The sequence below is a fragment of the Halichoeres trimaculatus genome, unplaced genomic scaffold (assembly GCF_033239565.1).
Source record: "Halichoeres trimaculatus isolate MK-OKI-2021-1 unplaced genomic scaffold, fHalTri1.1 fHalTri1_scaffold_4, whole genome shotgun sequence".
Classification (NCBI taxonomy): domain Eukaryota; kingdom Metazoa; phylum Chordata; class Actinopteri; order Labriformes; family Labridae; genus Halichoeres; species Halichoeres trimaculatus.
This window is the reverse complement of record NW_027437182.1, coordinates 33,931,833-33,949,624: the sequence shown is the minus strand read 5'-3', so window position 1 is coordinate 33,949,624 and position 17,792 is coordinate 33,931,833. Positions and strand designations below refer to the sequence as shown.

Genomic DNA, 17,792 nt, shown 5'->3' with positions numbered 1-17,792 from the left:
GTGGTATGCAAACAGTACATAGAAATATCTTTTACTGCTCAATTTCAGTAAAAGAACAAAAAGGTAAAAAAAAAAATAATGATCATCTGACTAAAACTAGTGTTACTTCTAAAGGCCCATTTATGCTATGCGTTACATACAGATACATTTTGACCCCCCCACCCCCCCCCCACCCACCCCCCACCCAACCATACGTGTTTTGATGCCCAAGAGAATAGAATAGAATAGAATAGAATAGAATAGAATAGAATAGAATAGAATAGAGTAGAATATAACAGAATCAGATAGAATAGAAAATACTTTATCAATCCCCAAGGGGAAATTCAGGAGGAGTCACAGCAGTAATGAAGAAAGAAAAAATGAAGGAAGTGTAAAAGAAAATGCAAAAAGCTCCATAAGAAAGTAGATGCTGACAGCTTGTCCATCATTGTCCAGTTCAGCCAGCCTCCACCTCCACAGGGTCCAGGACTGAGCTTCTTCAGCAGTCTGTTCAGTCTCTGTCTCCTGGATCCTGTCTGCTCACAGCAGGCGAAGCTCCTCCAATGTGGCTTTGGTGTCTGGTGTTAGCTCCGTTAGCCATGTCTGTGAATAGCATAATGCTACTCTGCCTTCTGGTATTCCCTCTGTTGCTGGGTTAGCATGGCTAGCTTGTCCATCTTATTGGAGATAGATCTTACGTTCCCAATAATGATGGATGGAAGGACAGGTCCACGTCGTCCTTCTTAACTCACACCTGAGAACCATGGTTACATGCAGGATCTCCAGACAAACACAGGACTTAACTTTATAAATGGTCGTCAATGGACCATGGAAGACCAACTGTATCACCAGCTGAAGAGGCCATTTAGCAATAAAAACTTTGTTTTATTTGTGTACATAAGTTACTTAAGTACAAAGAGAAAAACATTTTGTTTAGTTTTGGAGGTGTTGTGGAACATTTGCTGATTTATTTCTTGCATTTAATGCATGTTTGTTGCTTTCCTTGGCGGCCTTTGTAGTCATGTGACTAGGACTCAGGAAGTGGCGTATGTTGTGTTAAAGTTTGCTTCTGTTCTCAGTGAATGAGTGCAGCAGAACATCATGGTTGTTTTACTGCGTGTACGTAGGCCACCAAGCCGACTCAACGTGTAAAACATTGTCATGTCGACATGTAATGAAAATAAGAACGTTTGGAAACATTTAGGAAGGAAGATGTTAGAAAGCAACTACCCCAGCTTTTAATGTTCACAGAAAAAGCACATTATGACAAACAGTTTAGCCTTTGTTTCTGCCCACGCTCTATTTTCTCCTGTTTAGCTTTCTTCTGCTCAGACTTCCTTTATGTTTTTGACAAAATAGCGCCACCATAACGACAAAATCAATCCAATAAATCCTTTTCAGCAGAATTCTCTTCTCAATGCTAGTGTCATCATAGGGACTTGGGGTCTACTTGCTGTAACACGAAGTCATTACTGCCGGGAAAATCTCAAGCAAATATACTGAGAAATAGAATTAACTCTTTAATACTGGACAGGTGAAACTATTCCTGATGCAGTTCAGCAAACCACAGTGTCCTGGAATTTTTTTTAAGTGCATGAATGAAATACGCACACTTTTAAAAACACATACCTCTTTGAGATTTACGAGCTTTGGCTTGATTTAATTAGGTTTACAAATTGACAAGACTGACAGTTTTATGAGAAATGCTGGGCGTGAATCCCTGGTTACACCTGTCATCGATGGATCAGTTACACTTTAAGACCAGGTGAGTTCAGGTGACACTTCAGGAACAAGTCAAAGCCAAAGTTCAGATCTTTGAAGGGGGTCATGAAGACTCTCTTGGCTGTGGGATTGTTCAGTCTGTGTTTGAGTGTCCAGAGAGGGGGTGTGTGTGTGGATGTGTGAGTTGGTGAGCGGTGCATTCTTCAGGTCTGATATCACCAACCTGTGCACCAGATGTGACGCCTGATTGGTCCACAGCTGCTCAGATGATCGTCCAATCAGCAGTTCAACCACCTACTGACCAACACCTTCATTACTTGACTCTAGCAGGGATTAATGATTAGTGATTTTCAAGGCCTCCTATTGTTATGCCTCTTTATTTGATTTGAGCAGCCCTTACACTTATACTTATCAAATTTTTATTTTATTTAAATTTTACTTCTTTTATAAAAGACAACTTTATTTTACCATCAACAGTTGTTCTTTTAAGCCGGGACATCCGGGACATCTTACAAACCAATCACTCAGCACTTTCCTTTACAAGCCGACTCCTATGAGAAACAACAGGAGGAGTCAAACAAAAACTGAATATTCAAAGGTATCTATGCTAAAACAACATAAATGGACAAACATTGAACAAAAAAAAAAAAGTTTATCTGTTCCATTAGTGGTGTGTCAAAATAATATTGAATGGTATTTCAGGGCCCCAGCATATTCATCCTGTCTGAGTAGAGTTGAGTGCAAAAGTGTATTTGAAAAACAAAGAAAAACAGCACACCCTACATCGAGAATAAATTACCAAGCATTGCTGTGATCAAAAGTTCCCATACAGTAGGATGGTTCTCTTGTATTTATCAATTAATTTAAAGAAACAAGGTTATTATTTGAAGGGACTGTGAGGACTGTCTGTTTAAAATGGATTTAGGGGCATATTCAGACCTGGACTGTTTGGTCCACTTTAAACGGACCAGGGTTCGTTTCCAACGCTGGTGCAGACTTTTCATGCAGGTGTGAATAGACACAAACTAACCCTGGTGCGGACCAAACAACCGGACCGAGACCCACTTTTTGAGGTGGTCCGCTTCCAAACGAACTCTGGTGCAGTTCGTGGTTCTATGGTGCAGGTCTGAATACAAACCAAGGTCCATCCGAACTAACTACAGGATACATGCGCCTTTTTGGCCTATGAAGCCACCGTAGCCAAGCATTGTGCATTAATCCCCACGTATTTCACTCGCAGCCCATAGTGTATGTTGTTCTCCAGTTCATACCTGATCCTCCATCTTCTGTTTAGCCACGCTGTTGCTAGCATGTTGTGGGTCAGGACACGCAGAGCATAGCATCTCCTTGATGTACGCATTCATCTTCACTGTTCCAAAATTTGAAACAGTGTTGTTAAACCTGCTTTGAAGGAGCTGCTCTTGAAACTGAAAATGATTTTGTGTTCTGACCCACAACACGCTAGCAACAGCGTGGCTAAACAAAAGAAGAAGGATCAGGTATAACCCAGAGACGGTCAGGTTACGGTGGCTTTACAGGCCCAAAAGGCACATGTATCCTGTAGTTTGTTCGGATGGACCTTGGTTTGTATTCAGACCTGCACCGGAGAACCACGAACCACACCAGAGTTTGTTTGGAAGCGGACCAAGACCACCTCAAAAAGTGGGTCTCAGTCTGGTTGTTTGGTCCACACCAGGGTTCATTTGTGTCTATTCACACCTGCATGAAAAGTCAGCACCAGCGTGGGAAACGAACCCTGGTCCGTTTAAAGAGAACCAAACAGTCCAGGTCTGAATACGCCCTTAGAGACACCTTACAGCGCAGACGTGAAGACATGACTTTTAAGAAGACGTGTTGGTTTCGGAAATAAAAGGAGAACGGATCTTCTTTTTAACTCTACTTTTCTTTGTTCAAGACAACTTTTTACCAGATACATCAAAGTACGCTGACCACAAGGTAATGTTTGTATCAGCAGTTATGTGACATTACGGTTTGAAAGTCACAACTTTCAAACTTGGGAAGTTCGTACCATAGTTAATAGCCGACTACACTTAGCACTACTGGCAGCCCCATGCTCTGACTTATCTGTTAGTGAATCCTGGTCACGTCCTGTCAGTCATCTACCAATCAGAGCTAACATAACCTCACTCTTCATTTTATTGGTAGACTCTAAAGTTTGAACAGACCACTGCAGAATAACTGCTGACTGTGGGTTGGAATGAACATTAGCACAGACAGTTTACCTCCTACGTTAGTCTTTCGCTCGTGCTTTATCACTCTCCTGTTTTTCTTTCTTCTGCTCTTCTGTCCTTTTTCTGTCTAACTGTTAGGCTCCAGGGTCCACCATCACTACAAAATTAATCACAGAAATCGTTATTTAGCAGAGAACAACACAGAGCTCTCTTCTCACTTCTAAACTTTCCCAGCCATGTGGTGTTGTTGTAGAGATTTAAATGTGATTTAAATCAATCCAGTCATGTCTGATTGGGAAGCACAGAAATACTGGTGAAGGTGATAATCTTATTTTAAATTGTGGATTATGATCATGCATATATCTAGAAGAGAGACTTTTTCAGGTTCACTTAAAAACTTCTCATGTCTTACAGTGGCCTTCTGGATTTTCCTAATGTCCTGGTGCTGTTGGAGAAGAAAATGCAGAGTCCAGTAGGTCAAAAAACTTTTAATCAAAACAAGCCATTTCCAACAAAGCTAGAGAGTTGAGGGGTCAGAAAACCAACTTCACAATGAGGACAGAGTAATTCTTTTATAGCCTGGTTTGGTAGACATGAGACATTCCTTTCCTCTGTACTACACGGTGATTGGCTGTTCTCTGGCTCCTCTCCCAGGGTACACATTTGGAAGGTTTATGATGGTAACCTCTTTTAGGTGTGCATTTTTTAGAGTGTACTGGAGTCCTATTTAGGGATCAGAAAAAGTAAAAATATAAACCTGTAGATGTGAATGAGTTGGCTTAGACTCTTTTTTTGAGTGTTTAGGCCTCAATAATTTACACAGCATTGTAACATTCAGCTACTTCACCCGCTCTGGATGCCCTCAGGCTGTTTGCAGCTATTCTTGCAGCCATACAGCTACAGTCATGACATGCTTCCCTAACAGCCTATGCATGTCTACAGACTCTCAAAGAATGTGCAGGGCAGAGACTTTTATGTTCTTGTTTACTCAGAGAGACAGCTGATGCTATCAGAAAGTTGATACACACGTTTTAGTTTTAGACTCTCCCAGCATTCAGTTCATAAAACAAAAATCCTCCACTCATTCTCAGAAGCAGAGAGAATTTTACTGTGAGTTGTTGATGGAAGCTCAGAAGTTGATTTTTCCAATAAAGAGGGATGAGTTATAGATGCAGAGGAAGATGATTCAGAGAGCTCTGAGGATGAAATTCAGGCAGGACAAGCAGATGCACAGGTGTAAGATCAGTCAAGCAGAACAGTCCACATCTAAGTCCAGTCAGCGTCCACTGTGGACAGTGTCCACTTGCAGGACAATGCCTGTTGTCATGACATCCTCTGCCTGCAACACTGAACCTCAGGACACACACAAATGGTCCTAGTGGCCTGTGGTCCACAGTTCTGTGGGTGTTAAACTCATTCTAATGGTGACTTTTGGTATTTTATTTTCTTCCTTTTTTTCTTTTATTATTATAATTTTTTCTGATATATATATATATATATATATATATATATATATATATATATATATATATATATATATATATATATATATATATATATATATATATATATATATATATATAATTGCCGCTTGTGGATTTTTATAGATCATTTGGTCAAGGAAATGTTATATTTATTACTTCTTTCTTTTTCATTTGTCTTAGCTTTATATTTTAGTTTGAAAAACCCTGATTTTACTTTCATTTTTCCTTCGCCTGCTTTACAAATAAAGCTAACATTAAATTAATGGTATAATAAGCACTATCATACCTGAAGTCTTTAAGCCTTATTTGCACATTAACATTCAAATTAGTTAATTTATAATTCAACAGAAGTTCATACATATTTGGTAATGCAATACAGCCATAATGAAAACTTTTACATCAGGGTTAGTTTGCCCACAACCCCTTTCCCTAATGAAACCAACTGGTAGTAACTGATTCTGGTGATAACCCCTTTTTTTAATGACGGTTCAAACTGTTTACTAACAAAAGGTGTGTGTTAAAATATGTGTAAGTCAATGATGAGCAACAGGTAAACACACAAAACAACGCAAACAGCTACATTATTTACACAGCAGCGTCCCTAGCAGCCAGGGGCATCAAATGACCTCAACCAAAAACAAGCTTCAGAAACGAGTGCAACACTTTAATTCAACAAAAAAAATGTAAACCCAAGCAACAACACCTTTAATGCAAAACTTGTCATGTCCTGTTATAAAAGGCAGGTCTGCACCAGAACGACCCATCTGAATGCATTATTTGAAGCATTTCCCTCCACCTGCAGAGAAAGCTCAGGGACATAATGAAGCTATAAAAAGCTCAATATTCCAACTATGGTTAAATCCAGTCATAAATAAAAGTGCAGAACAGTTTTCTGCGGGGTAAACATGAAAGTAAGCTTTATGATGCACAGATCTCTTTGAGGTCCCTGTTGTGAGTGTTAGGACTGCCATCTAGTGTTCAGCTGTGAAAGTACAAGCAGTTAAAATCCTGTCAGTTTTGGAGAAACCCTGTTTTGTTCAGTCTAATCACAAAGAAACAGTTCTAGATTTGAATACAGCAAGTTTGCGAAGTGTGTTTTTTTTTTCTTTTAGAAGAGAAAAGGGAATTTTCATTTGAGCGTCAGCTTTAGATTGCTCTTACATGTTAAAATGAAGCGTTAGAAAAATGTTTCTATTTGTCAAATGTTTCACTAATATTTTAGATGCAAAAAAAGCTCCTGTGCTGGTTTTGTTTTTATTTCATGAAGGAATCTTTAGGAACTTACATTTGAATTTATTTTTCCTGGTATCATTCATGATTTCAGAGTATATTCAAATACTTCTGAAGCTGTGGATCTGGTTCTCCTCTGATGTCCTCTCTGTGTCAGCACAAGGTGCTCTTCTTCAGATCCTACATCCCCAACACTGAAGTTTGTTCTGATCTGCGTCCCCATGTAACTCTGCTCTGCCCCAGCTCCACCCTCTGACCTGACCCTTCCACCAACCCTCCCCACACTCATCACTTCTCCTCGGCCGTCACATGTTGACCAGAATCCAGCTCCCTGACTCTCATTTATCACAGTGTTCATGCCTGTTCTACCAAAAGTTAGAGTCCCAGCTGTGTGTGTCCCATGAAGGATGGGTCTGATGTTTCCAGAACCTCCATTCATCAGAATCATGCCCTGCAGGTTGGTGACAGGACTCTGGAGCAGGACAGGGCTCTGGAGCTGCGGTTGGACCACATAGTGCATAGGCTGCAGCACAGGAGTGGTGTAGAAGACAGGCTGCTCCTGTACTACATACATGTGGCCAGGAGAGGGCAGCATGGCTTTGGCAACAGGGCTGACAGGAGGCGACTGAGAGGCGCTGCTGAGGTGTGAGCTCTGCCTGTGCACACTGGAAGATGTTTCATTGAAGCCGACAAGACTGGTAGATTTACGCCCATGCACGTGGCTGCTGGAGGCTCTATCACAGCCCATGGTGCTGCTGGATGACACGCCCACGCTGACATTTTGGTTTTGCCCTCGTTTGGTCTCCGACACAGACTGAACAAGGTCCACTTTGATCGGCTGTGATTTGCTGACACTTCTTGGTGGTATCAGGGGTCTTGGAGGGGCACAGATCTCAGCCAGTTTCTTGAACTTTGGCCCGAGGTCATCGAGGAACTGAAGGTCTTCGTCAGACTCCAGTATGCTGCTGCAGCAGCCCACTGAGCCGGCAGGGGAGCCAAGTCCTTCATAGTCGTGCTCCAGCAGACAATCCCACGCTGCACTCATGTCTGCTGCACAGCTCGCCTTCTGCATCAACACAAAGACAATGACAAACATTTAACTCATTGATCTTCTTTGCCAGCTTCTTTAGCAATTCTACTGTAATTACAAGGAGAGCATCTCTGAAAGACATGTACACTGAACCTCTAATTATCGGCACTAATCTGCTCAAGGCAACATCCTGATGGTATCATGGCGTGATGAATTGCATTCTGTTTAGAAAACTACCATCTGTCATTCCAGTGTCAGAGCTGAGCGACTGCTCCACATGTGACACAGTGTTTTAGGATAAGTGCTCTGATCTTCAAAACACTGGCACATCAGAGCACTGCTGACATGTGTACCATCAATTTATATTAAATAAAGCTCCTTATATAACCTATCAGGTATACCTTCTGTTTTTGAAATTGTATCAAAAATAAAGAAACAGAGATATCACATGTTCATAAGTATTCACAGCTTTTGCTCAGTACTTTGTTGGCCCCCCTTTGACTGAAATTTCAGCCTCGAGTCTGTTTGGATATGATGCCGAGAGGAACAGTGGCCCCAGTCTGAGGTCTAGAGTGCTCTGAAACAGGTTTTCATCCAGGATGTCTCTGTTCACTGCTGCATTCATATTTCCCTCAATCCTGATTGGTCTCCCAGTTCTTGCTGCTGAAAAACATCCCCACAGCATGATGTTGACACCATCATGCTTCACTGTAGGGATGGTATGGTCCAGGTGATGAGTGGTGCCTGGTTTCCCCCAAACATGACGCCAAAGAGTTCTATCGTTGTCTCATCAGAGCAGAGGATTTTCTTTCTCATGGTCTGAGAGTCCTTCAGGGGCTTGTTTTGGCAAACTCCAGGTTGGCTGCCATTAACCTTTTACTGAGGAGTGGCTCCTGTCTGAGACCACTCTACCATACAGGCCTGATTGGTGAATTGCTGCAGAGGTGGTTGTCCTTCTGGAAGGTTCTCCACTTCCCTGACAAAGGCCCTTCTCTCCTGATCTCTCAGTTTAGACATGGGGTCCAGCTCTAGAAAGAGGCCTGCTAGTTCTGAACTTCTTTCATTTACAGATGATGAAGTCCACTGGGCTCAGTGGGACCTTCAAAGCAGCAGAAATGTTTCTGGACCCTTCCCCCGATTTGCTGCTGGAGACAGTCCTGTCTTGGAGGTCTACCAGCAGTTCCTTTGACTTTATGCCTGGTTTGTGATCTGACATGCGCTTTCACCTGTGGGACGTTATATATACAGGTGTGTGTCTTCCCAAATAATGTCCAATCCACTGAATCTGCCACAGGTAGACTCCAGTGAAGATGTAGGAACATCTTAAGGATGATCAGTCGAAACAGGATTTGCTCAGTTTTAAGCTTTGAGACAAAGGCTGTCAATACTTCCCATTTTGAAATGTCAGATCCAGACTTACAAATACAAAATCTGTTTTATGTGACATGAGAAACAATTTACAGAAGTGAACCCAGATTTAAAGACACAGATCAAGTCATATGAGAAAACAATTGTTGCTCTTAAGAACATGATTTACAAGTTACAAAAACTTATGATAAGACTGTTTAAAACCAAACAATACAGTATTTCTTTTTCAGTAAGACTTTTGAGTCAACAATTATCAAGTTAGCTGTGGGCACAACCATCAGGATTCATTCTAGATGACACAAAAGGCTGACCTGAAGGAAATGGTGTTCATGTCACAGAGGGCTTGATTCAGTCAGCAGTGAGACAGGCAGAGAAGATGTTGTGTTGTGTTGTGATGTGTGTCCTCACCTGTGAGTAGTAATCATCCAGGAACACATCTGGGAGAGCAATCTCATCAAAGCTGTCATGCTGCAGCAGCTCCTCTGTCATTGAATACAGCTCCCTCTGGATCCCCCCTGACTCTCCACAGCCCTCCCTGGACTCTCCAAAGCTGCTGTGCTGCATTCTGGTGTTGGCCTCATAGCTGGACTTGTAGTTGTTGACGGCGGTGCCCATAGAGAGGGTCATAAAGGATGCTGATGTGTTTCTGTTGGAGCTTGAGGCCACGTGGTTGACCTGCACAGCAGATACAGCAGCAGCAGATACAGCAGCAGCAGCAGATACAGCAGCAACGTGTGCTGTGTGGACAGGCGAGCTGAGCAGAGGTACTTCCTGTTGATGGAGACATGAGCAGAAACACTTTTTCTTTAATTATTTAACTTTGGCTGGCGGGCATCTAAGCTTAACCTGACTAAAGCCGCGTTTTCCACCAAGCAGTCTGGTTCGGTTCAGTACGGTTTGGCACGGTTTGGTACAGTTAAGCCTGATCCCGTTTGCGTCTCCACAGCAAACGGTCCGAAAGCCACAGCTGTTAAACAATAGCGTGACGCCATAGCAGTGCGACACAGTTTACCCTGCTAATAAATCCAACGAAGAAGAAAAACATGGCACAGTAAACAAAGAGCATAGATGGAAGACATGCAGCCATGTAGCTCTTTGATACAAAGTGCAATCAAGCTTTGTTTCAGAGAAGTCTGTGTGCCACCAGGAGAAATGCAGCCGCTGTCACGGGTTAGTGACGATTCTTTCGACCAACCAACAGTCTGCAGTGTTGTAGTACACCTTCCGAGAGCTGCTTGGTGGAAACGTGGCTAATGTGGTACTAATTGGTTAGAGGGGACAAATCATGCTTGTTTCTCCTTTTCACTATGTCAGACTAGGATGCCTGTAGAGCATTTCTGCCCTCAGTACAAGTCATTTAGTTCCTTCATTGCCCCACAATAGTGTACTCAATATCCTCATTTTAGGCCATTCTGAAGATCTCGTTGAAACGCTCCGTTTCCAGAATGACCTCCAGTAACCTAGCAACGTCACAGCCCTTTGTGCTCTGATTGGTCAGTTCTATCAGAGGGGCGGAGGGGGTAGAGCCAGGGGGAGGTTTTTGCAGCATGGCAGTATTTACAAAATCGGCACATTGAATGGAGCAGACCGAGCAAGTTTGCTGTTTGCCAAAACTTCACCGTAAGGCATTGATAGCACTAATAAAATGGCAGAGTGTAGAATACGTCCTTTTGTATTGGACCCCGAGTCAGACCCGGACGGTTCTGCAGCTCAGGAGGAAGAAAATCCACGTCGACACAGATCATCTCAGGACGCTTCAGTGTGGTGAGTCAAACCGGTACTGTAACATGTATAGTTTATACGTTTATACTCGGCTCTTGGTGGGTGTATCCCTCGGTGGTGGTTGTGTGACTAACTGACTTCACAGAGAAGGAGCTGCTTTATCAGATTACTCCAATAAAAAGAAAGGATCCTCGTGTCGTCATGAAGGTCCAAATCTTGCTGCCAACTGGCAATGACCTATTTTCAGAGGCATCAAATCTCGTTCTAGGATATCAGAAAAAATACAATATCTCATTTTTTGAAAATTCAGGGGGTGTAAGGTCTTGTTTTCAACTTTATTATTTTATATGTAAGTATTAAATCAGGGATCAGCATGATATGTCCCCTTTAACCCTGACTTTGTAATGTCCACTTTGAAAAACTGAATCCAAAAGCTTTGTTGTATTATTGTCACTTTTTGTGTAAATCTAGTTGTTAAAGGGAAGACTTAAGTTGAAGTAACTCTACAGTCGTTGCTGTGTCCACTGAATAAAGTGTAGTGATTATGGATTGAAAGAGCAATCAGACATATTTTATGTTAGCTTAACCCTTATGTTGGTGTTGAAATTGTTGATGTGAACAAAAAAATCGTACCTTGTCCTCTCCTCTGCCCTCTGTATGATAGACTATCAGGTGTTCTCTGGTATCAAAGGGAAGCTCAGAGAAGCTTCCTGACACTCCACATGAGCAGGTCGTCACCAAGAGAGCTACAACTGTAAAATACAAAACAGAGAAACAGTTTCAGGATGAATAGTTTGGGGGTAGAAAGCTGATGTAGCAAAAGAGTCTTTCAAACACAATCGACAGTAAGTATCACAACTTTCCTATTGAGGTAAACCATGCTTTCTTTATTCCTTAACTTTATGATGGAATATGTGTGTTCATGAAACTCACTAAGCAGTGTCAGAAGTCCCAGGATCACCATCCCCACCCCCAGTCCTCCAAATGAGGATGATGACTCCTTGAGAGAAGCAGCTCTACCGGTCAAACCTGCTGCTTCACAGGTTTCCCCATCCTGACAGTAGCACACGTGAAGCTCCAGGTACTGGGGGTCAGGGCAGGCAAGGCCCTGCTGATCCTGGATCATGAAAGCAACCTGCTGGTGACCGGGCCACAGTGGTTTCAAAGCCCTGAGGGATGCACTGGTGGCTATGGGGTGAAAAGAAGAAGAGTGTTTATGTATCAGGGAAAAAGAGTGAGTTCAGCCACCCTTATTGAAGCTCTAAACAGCTTTGTTTGGTGCAGATGGAAGGTTTTGACGATACCATTCAGAGGCTCCACCCTCCAGTCCCCGTCACTCTTCTCCTCAATGAGGCTGAAGATGAAAGGAGCTGAGTTTGGATCTCCATCTTCATCAATCCCCGTCACATGAACCACCTCAGTGTCAGAGCAGATGTACTCCACATTGTTGGCCAGCGATGGGCAGTTATCATTTATGTCTCCCACCACCAGAGCTATCGTACCTGTGACCATCTTTGGAGGTACGTCTGTGGAAATAAGAAACATTAAAGTTAGACACAGAATCAGTACTTTCACACAATCTGGTGGTCAATTCTTAAATCTTGAAGATCTGTGAAGTAAAAGTTTAAGGAATTTAAGCAGCCACAGTATTCGTTTCTGACCTCAGCAATATAACAAAGACAGGCTAATGGGCTGATGACATAAAGCTTGAATTTCCCCCTATCCACAAATTTCATAACATCAAAAAGCAACCCTCCCTTCTTATCAAAGGCCAAACAAAAAAAACATAGCTTACCCTGAATTATGGCCAGTATTTTTGCATAGTAAGTTCCGTTAACCACGAATGGGGACTCTCTGTCTGGAGACTTCTGAAGCCGAATCTCTGCTGTCGTTGGGTCAATGAGCAGCAAGTTGTCAGGATCATGGCCTCTTGCATATCTGTGGGACGGGCAAACAGCAACATTCTAACACAGCTTTTTACTACATTTGTGGGATGAGCATGAGAGCTGAGTATGTGGGTTACACCAATCAAACATTTTCTCTGCCAGTGCCTGACACCTTGTTCTGCTGTTGCTATTAGCTCTTGTTTTTTTTTCTTTTTCTCTTCTGCTCTCAACAAAGGCAGACGCTTTTCTTGTAGCTCCCTCCTCCCTATCTGCCCTACTTACTCTTGATCTGTCTCTGTCTAAACTATCAGAGCCTTTCTTTGTATCCTATCCAAAACGTAAAATCATGGATTCGATCAGCTGGTCTCTCAACGCAATTGATCAAATTTTCTCATTGAGGAAACTGGGGAAAGGAGAGCCCGCCTGCCCCGGGTATGCAGCCCTGGGGCAGGCGGGCGTATGCAGCCGAATATACGATCAACTCCTGGGATACCTGGGAGACCGCATGCCTGTCGATCCATCGAGGATATTGAAGATGTCTACATATTTGGATTTCTGATAGCAGGCTTTCTACTGTTTGGAGTTGGCAGTTTCCTTTTTGATCGCAAACTTCAGAAGACACAAGTAGCCCATCATTGAGGGATTGTGCAGGGCTGTCAACACTCAAACTCAAGCAATATACAAACTTAATAGCAGGCAGGATGTGATTCCTGGATTCCCAGGATAGATAAAAACTCCACTTTAATGGGCTACCAAATAAGGTCTTTTGGATTACCACAGAGATGACCAGTGAAACTCTAAGACAGACAGAAAATTTTACAGTCTGCCTGACCGAAACAATCTTTATCTCTCTTTGGCTCCTTTGAGTTGGACTTGGTAGGCTGATTATGCTCTACTCTCCTGGATGGTATGCAGACAGATGCTCTACCCCCTCCCATCCCCCACCTTCCTCCTGTGGGCGTGTCTCTGGTCTAGAACTTTTCAAGGCTGTCTCCACGTAGACAGCCGTGGCCTTGGCATCATCAGACAGCAGAGGCATTGTTGAGTCAAAATGGGCATGGAGACCATGGGCTTACATATACACACACACATGGAGTCACATGGCACACACACAATCTTGGACTCAACGCCTTCTTTGGCTTTGTTACAGTTCAGCTGCAGAGGATTGATGCGCAGATGCCCGAGTAAGACTGTGACTATGCCCCCCGTTGGGGGCATAATCTGGATTTGACCTATTTCCTCACAAATGAGGCACCATTGAAAACACGTTTAAATTTTTAGATTTAGGCCAATGGTAATTAAAAAATACTTATAACTTAAGGATTATAAAGTGTCTCCCAACTTAATTACGCAATCATGCTGGTTACTTTGAACAATTTTAAATCTCAGTTGTTTTTAAATTCCAAAATAGTTTGATGAGATGTTTTCTAACAGATGCCTTGTGTTTTATGTTTCTCCATTCAGTCAAATCACAGTGCACAGTAAATCCATGGTACAATCTGAGTCAGTACGTGGATTTATGGGCTCTATGGCCAAAAGTGAAGTGGGTCTCTTGCTCACCGAACATTTTCTGCAGGTTTTCCAGAGTCAGTGTCAGTGGCTGGGAAGACAGAGATCACCTCCATTTTTGGACTTTCCTCTGGGTCCTCTGATACGGGGACTGGCAACACGAGCGGCTTAAAGGAGATCCCCTCAGGTTCATTCAGCACTGCGATGTTCACTGGGTACACTTTGCCTTTTTTTGGCTTCTTCTTCCTCTTCTTTGTCTTCTTCTTTTTTTTCTTCTTTTTAACTGGACCACCAGCCCCGGCGCCCACTCCAGCATCTGTCGCTACTCCAGCCCCGGCTGTGATGTCAGCATCTGCGCCTGCCCCAGCATCCACCTCTGCGCCTCCTCCTCCGTCCCCACCTCCATCTCCACCTCCACCTCCATCTCCTCCTCCAGCTCCACCCCCACCTCCATCTCCACCTCCATCCCCATCTCCATCCCCATCCCCCTCTCCTCCTCCATCTCCATCCCCATCCCCATCCCCATCTCCATCTCCTCCTCCATCCCCCTCTCCTCCACCATCCCCATCTCCATCCCCATCTCCTCCACCATCGCCGCCTCCATCTCCCAAAGCTGGGGCAGCATTGGACACGACCAGTCCAAGCTTGATGTCTGGATTTGCTTCAAAATCAACAGGCTGGAAAGACAAACGAAACAGAGCAACATCAGTTCAGCATCACAGGTCAGTGTTCAAACATCAGTCATTATTCTCTATAAGTCAGATCATACTACACAAAAAACTCCTATACAAATGTAAATATAGTCAAATTCCAACCTTTTCAAGCATCAGCACGCCTTCATTGGTTTTGGGGTCAGTCTCGATGCTGAACGTGCCATCTTCATTCCCGGAGACAATATCGAAAACAGCCAGCCAGTTATCGGTTTTCTCCTCATCAGCATCCAGCACTTTGAACCTCATGACTTCCACTTTGGCCGTGTTCTCCACAATGCTGCCGGAATACTACAGAACATACACAACATACAAAAAAGAGCAGTTATCCTTTATTGTGATAACCAGGTTGACAGATATAGTCTTAAGGGTCATATATTTCTGTCTGTTGATTGCAGAGACAACTGTGACTAGAATCAGTCTTTTTTTTTCCTGGATAAGACTCCATTTCCCATGAGCACTATCACCCTGACTTTTACCATTTGTTTACGAGAGCAGATCTTTGTTTTAACACTACTTTTCTTTATTCAAGACAAATTCCCAGGATGCAAGGCAGCAAGGTAACATATTTATTTGTAGTTAAACAGCTTTAAATTGTTTGAAATGTTAGGGTTAGTCCACTGATCATTCATCCAGATCCAAAGACATCTGATTAGTGATGACTACACTAACTATGGCCTCAATAAAGTTGCCATGATGTAGTCTGGAAACCAACTCCACTTGTGAAATCTGAACCGTCTGTTGATTTTATGGCTCACGATCTCATTTTGGAATTAGGAAAAGGCCAATGTACAAGAGTGAGACTATTTCAGTATCACTTACAGTCCTCAAAGAGTCTTTGAGGGGGGAAAAACTGTTCTACTTCAGTGTTGGTGATGGGGGGCTAGACTCAACATAATTTACTTTCCTTTGAGTTCTGACAATTTCTTTGAAATAAGTAAACCTGGATTTTTACTTTCTGACACAGTTTGTTTCATCTCAGAATTCTGTAGAGAAACTAAATGGTGATACCTCGTCTTTCTCCAGCTCTGGTTGGTTATCGTTGATGTCCACCACTTTGACATCAATCGTACCAGTACCAGTGTATCCTCCAGGAGCGCCATCCATGTCACTTCCTGTAACTGTCAGTGTGTATAGACTTTGTGTCTGTGGAGAAGAAAAAGCAAAAAGCACATTTATCATCTCAATACTGTCCAGTAGTTATATCAACCATGTTGACATGTTTTTGTGTAACTTTAGAGTAGATCCCATTCGAATCAGTATCTGATTTAAAGTAGTAGCGTTTTTCTCTCTAACCTCTCTGTCCAAGGTGCTCTCCTTGACGTAGATGTCCCCAGTGTTTCTGTCTAAGTAGAAATAGTCTGTGCCATTGTGGGGCTTCTGCTCCACCAGGCTGTAGGCGATCTTTGAGTGCAAGCTGTTTTCCTTGTCTGCATCTGTAGCTATAACTCTGCCAACGTAAGTCCCTGAACAGAAAGACAAGGACAACATTCAGTAATTCATTAGTAGTTACAGTCAACAGGCATTCTATTAACAAGGGAAAGAACAATTCAAGTGGGATAATGTAAAGTTATGGGATAGTTATGAGCTACAGAGTCCTGACAAGGCTGATGGCCTACTCTAGTATGACCCCTTCAGTCAGGTCATAGGTCAGCTGAGGTTGGGTCCCAGGTCAGGGGTGTTTGGGCCATAATTTGAGGACACGTGTATTCCTGGTTTTTAGCACCAAGACATTAGAAGCAGATACTGGAGAAAGTAAGAAGGAGTCTTGTCCAAGTCCTCGAGGCACTGAGTTGGATTGAGATTTCGGGAATGCTGGGAATGCTCAGTGAAAATGAGCACACTGAGCACACTGACTGTCCAATACCGAACGGAATGCTTTACTTTATACATTCTGGCACTTTTCTACCTGAACAGAAAAAAGGAGCTGTGCAAGACTACTGGTGACCGCTCCGTAATTTCAATGATGAACACTGTGACATCTCACCCCTACAGCTCTATGGAAAAATGTCACCCCAAATACTGTCTTTCTTGTAAATGGTGACCCTAACAGAATCATGAACTTATCAAATTTTCTCTCTTTTGGTTTTGGTTCAGGGTTTCCGGAGTGTTTCAGTCATTACCTATTGGACTGGACTCGTTGACTGTGGCTGGAGGCATGGGCACAAAAACAGGTGGATTATCATTCAAGTCCCCCACATCAAACCTCAGGTCTATCCCGCCTTCAGCCACACTGCCGTTATGGAATCTGGCCACTCCTGTCAGCTGGTAAAAAAAAAGAGAAAACACACATATAAAAGTTTACTGCACTCTCCTATCACACTCTTGTTCAGGTATCTGTCAACCTGGACCAAACCCTGTACCAAATCATTTGTTTCTGCCGTTTCTAATGTGGGTTTTTTAATCAGCTACAAAATAATTCAAACTCAAAAATTAACTCATTGGGGTTGTCATCTTTGGAGCTGACTCATTGGTATCATCATAGAAAAAAAAACTTAGCAAGAGGGAGGTGTAAGCAAGCAGCAGAGGACATGGACAATATTCAGTCAGCTGTCCTTCTAATGCCACGGCCACACCGGACGCAAATTCACAAAGACGCGCGTCTGGATTACAATGCAAAGACGTGTTTGGACACAGATTTGTCCTGGGCAATGCGTCGGACATGTTTGGCGTGGCACGTATGAAGCGTCTGGCGTGTTTGGGGCGTCAACTGCCTCTATGCTTGAGTTGAAAATAATGAACTTTCAACGCAAATTTGCGTGACGCTGTGCTGCGGCAGCCAATCAGCTATGAACGCTCACATTTTCACATCGTTATAAATACATTCATGTCAATAATATGAGCATATAAAACCATTATTTGGATGGTTATTATAAAGTTGGAATTCATGTTTAGAAAACTTAAAAAATTGTTTTATTCATTGTTTATTTGTTATTTACATTACTTATCAACCCATTACA

The 17,792-nt window shown here is 42.8% G+C and overlaps 1 protein-coding gene across 1 annotated transcript in view; it reads right to left on the bottom strand.

Moving 5' to 3' along the window:
* Positions 1-6,689: 6,689 nt before the first annotated feature.
* LOC141789319 (desmoglein-2.1-like) overlaps positions 6,690-17,792 on the bottom strand; it is a 24,268-nt gene continuing 13,165 nt past the window's right edge. The window contains exons 3-13 of the mRNA XM_074668698.1: positions 16,956-17,097; positions 16,129-16,298; positions 15,844-15,978; positions 14,938-15,123; positions 14,174-14,799; positions 12,523-12,665; positions 12,032-12,253; positions 11,661-11,915; positions 11,361-11,479; positions 9,414-9,776; positions 6,690-7,673 (exon numbers count right to left, since the gene is read on the bottom strand). Coding sequence (XP_074524799.1) covers positions 6,690-7,673; positions 9,414-9,776; positions 11,361-11,479; positions 11,661-11,915; positions 12,032-12,253; positions 12,523-12,665; positions 14,174-14,799; positions 14,938-15,123; positions 15,844-15,978; positions 16,129-16,298; positions 16,956-17,097 — 3,345 coding nt within the window. The remainder of the gene's footprint in view (positions 7,674-9,413; positions 9,777-11,360; positions 11,480-11,660; positions 11,916-12,031; positions 12,254-12,522; positions 12,666-14,173; positions 14,800-14,937; positions 15,124-15,843; positions 15,979-16,128; positions 16,299-16,955; positions 17,098-17,792) is intronic.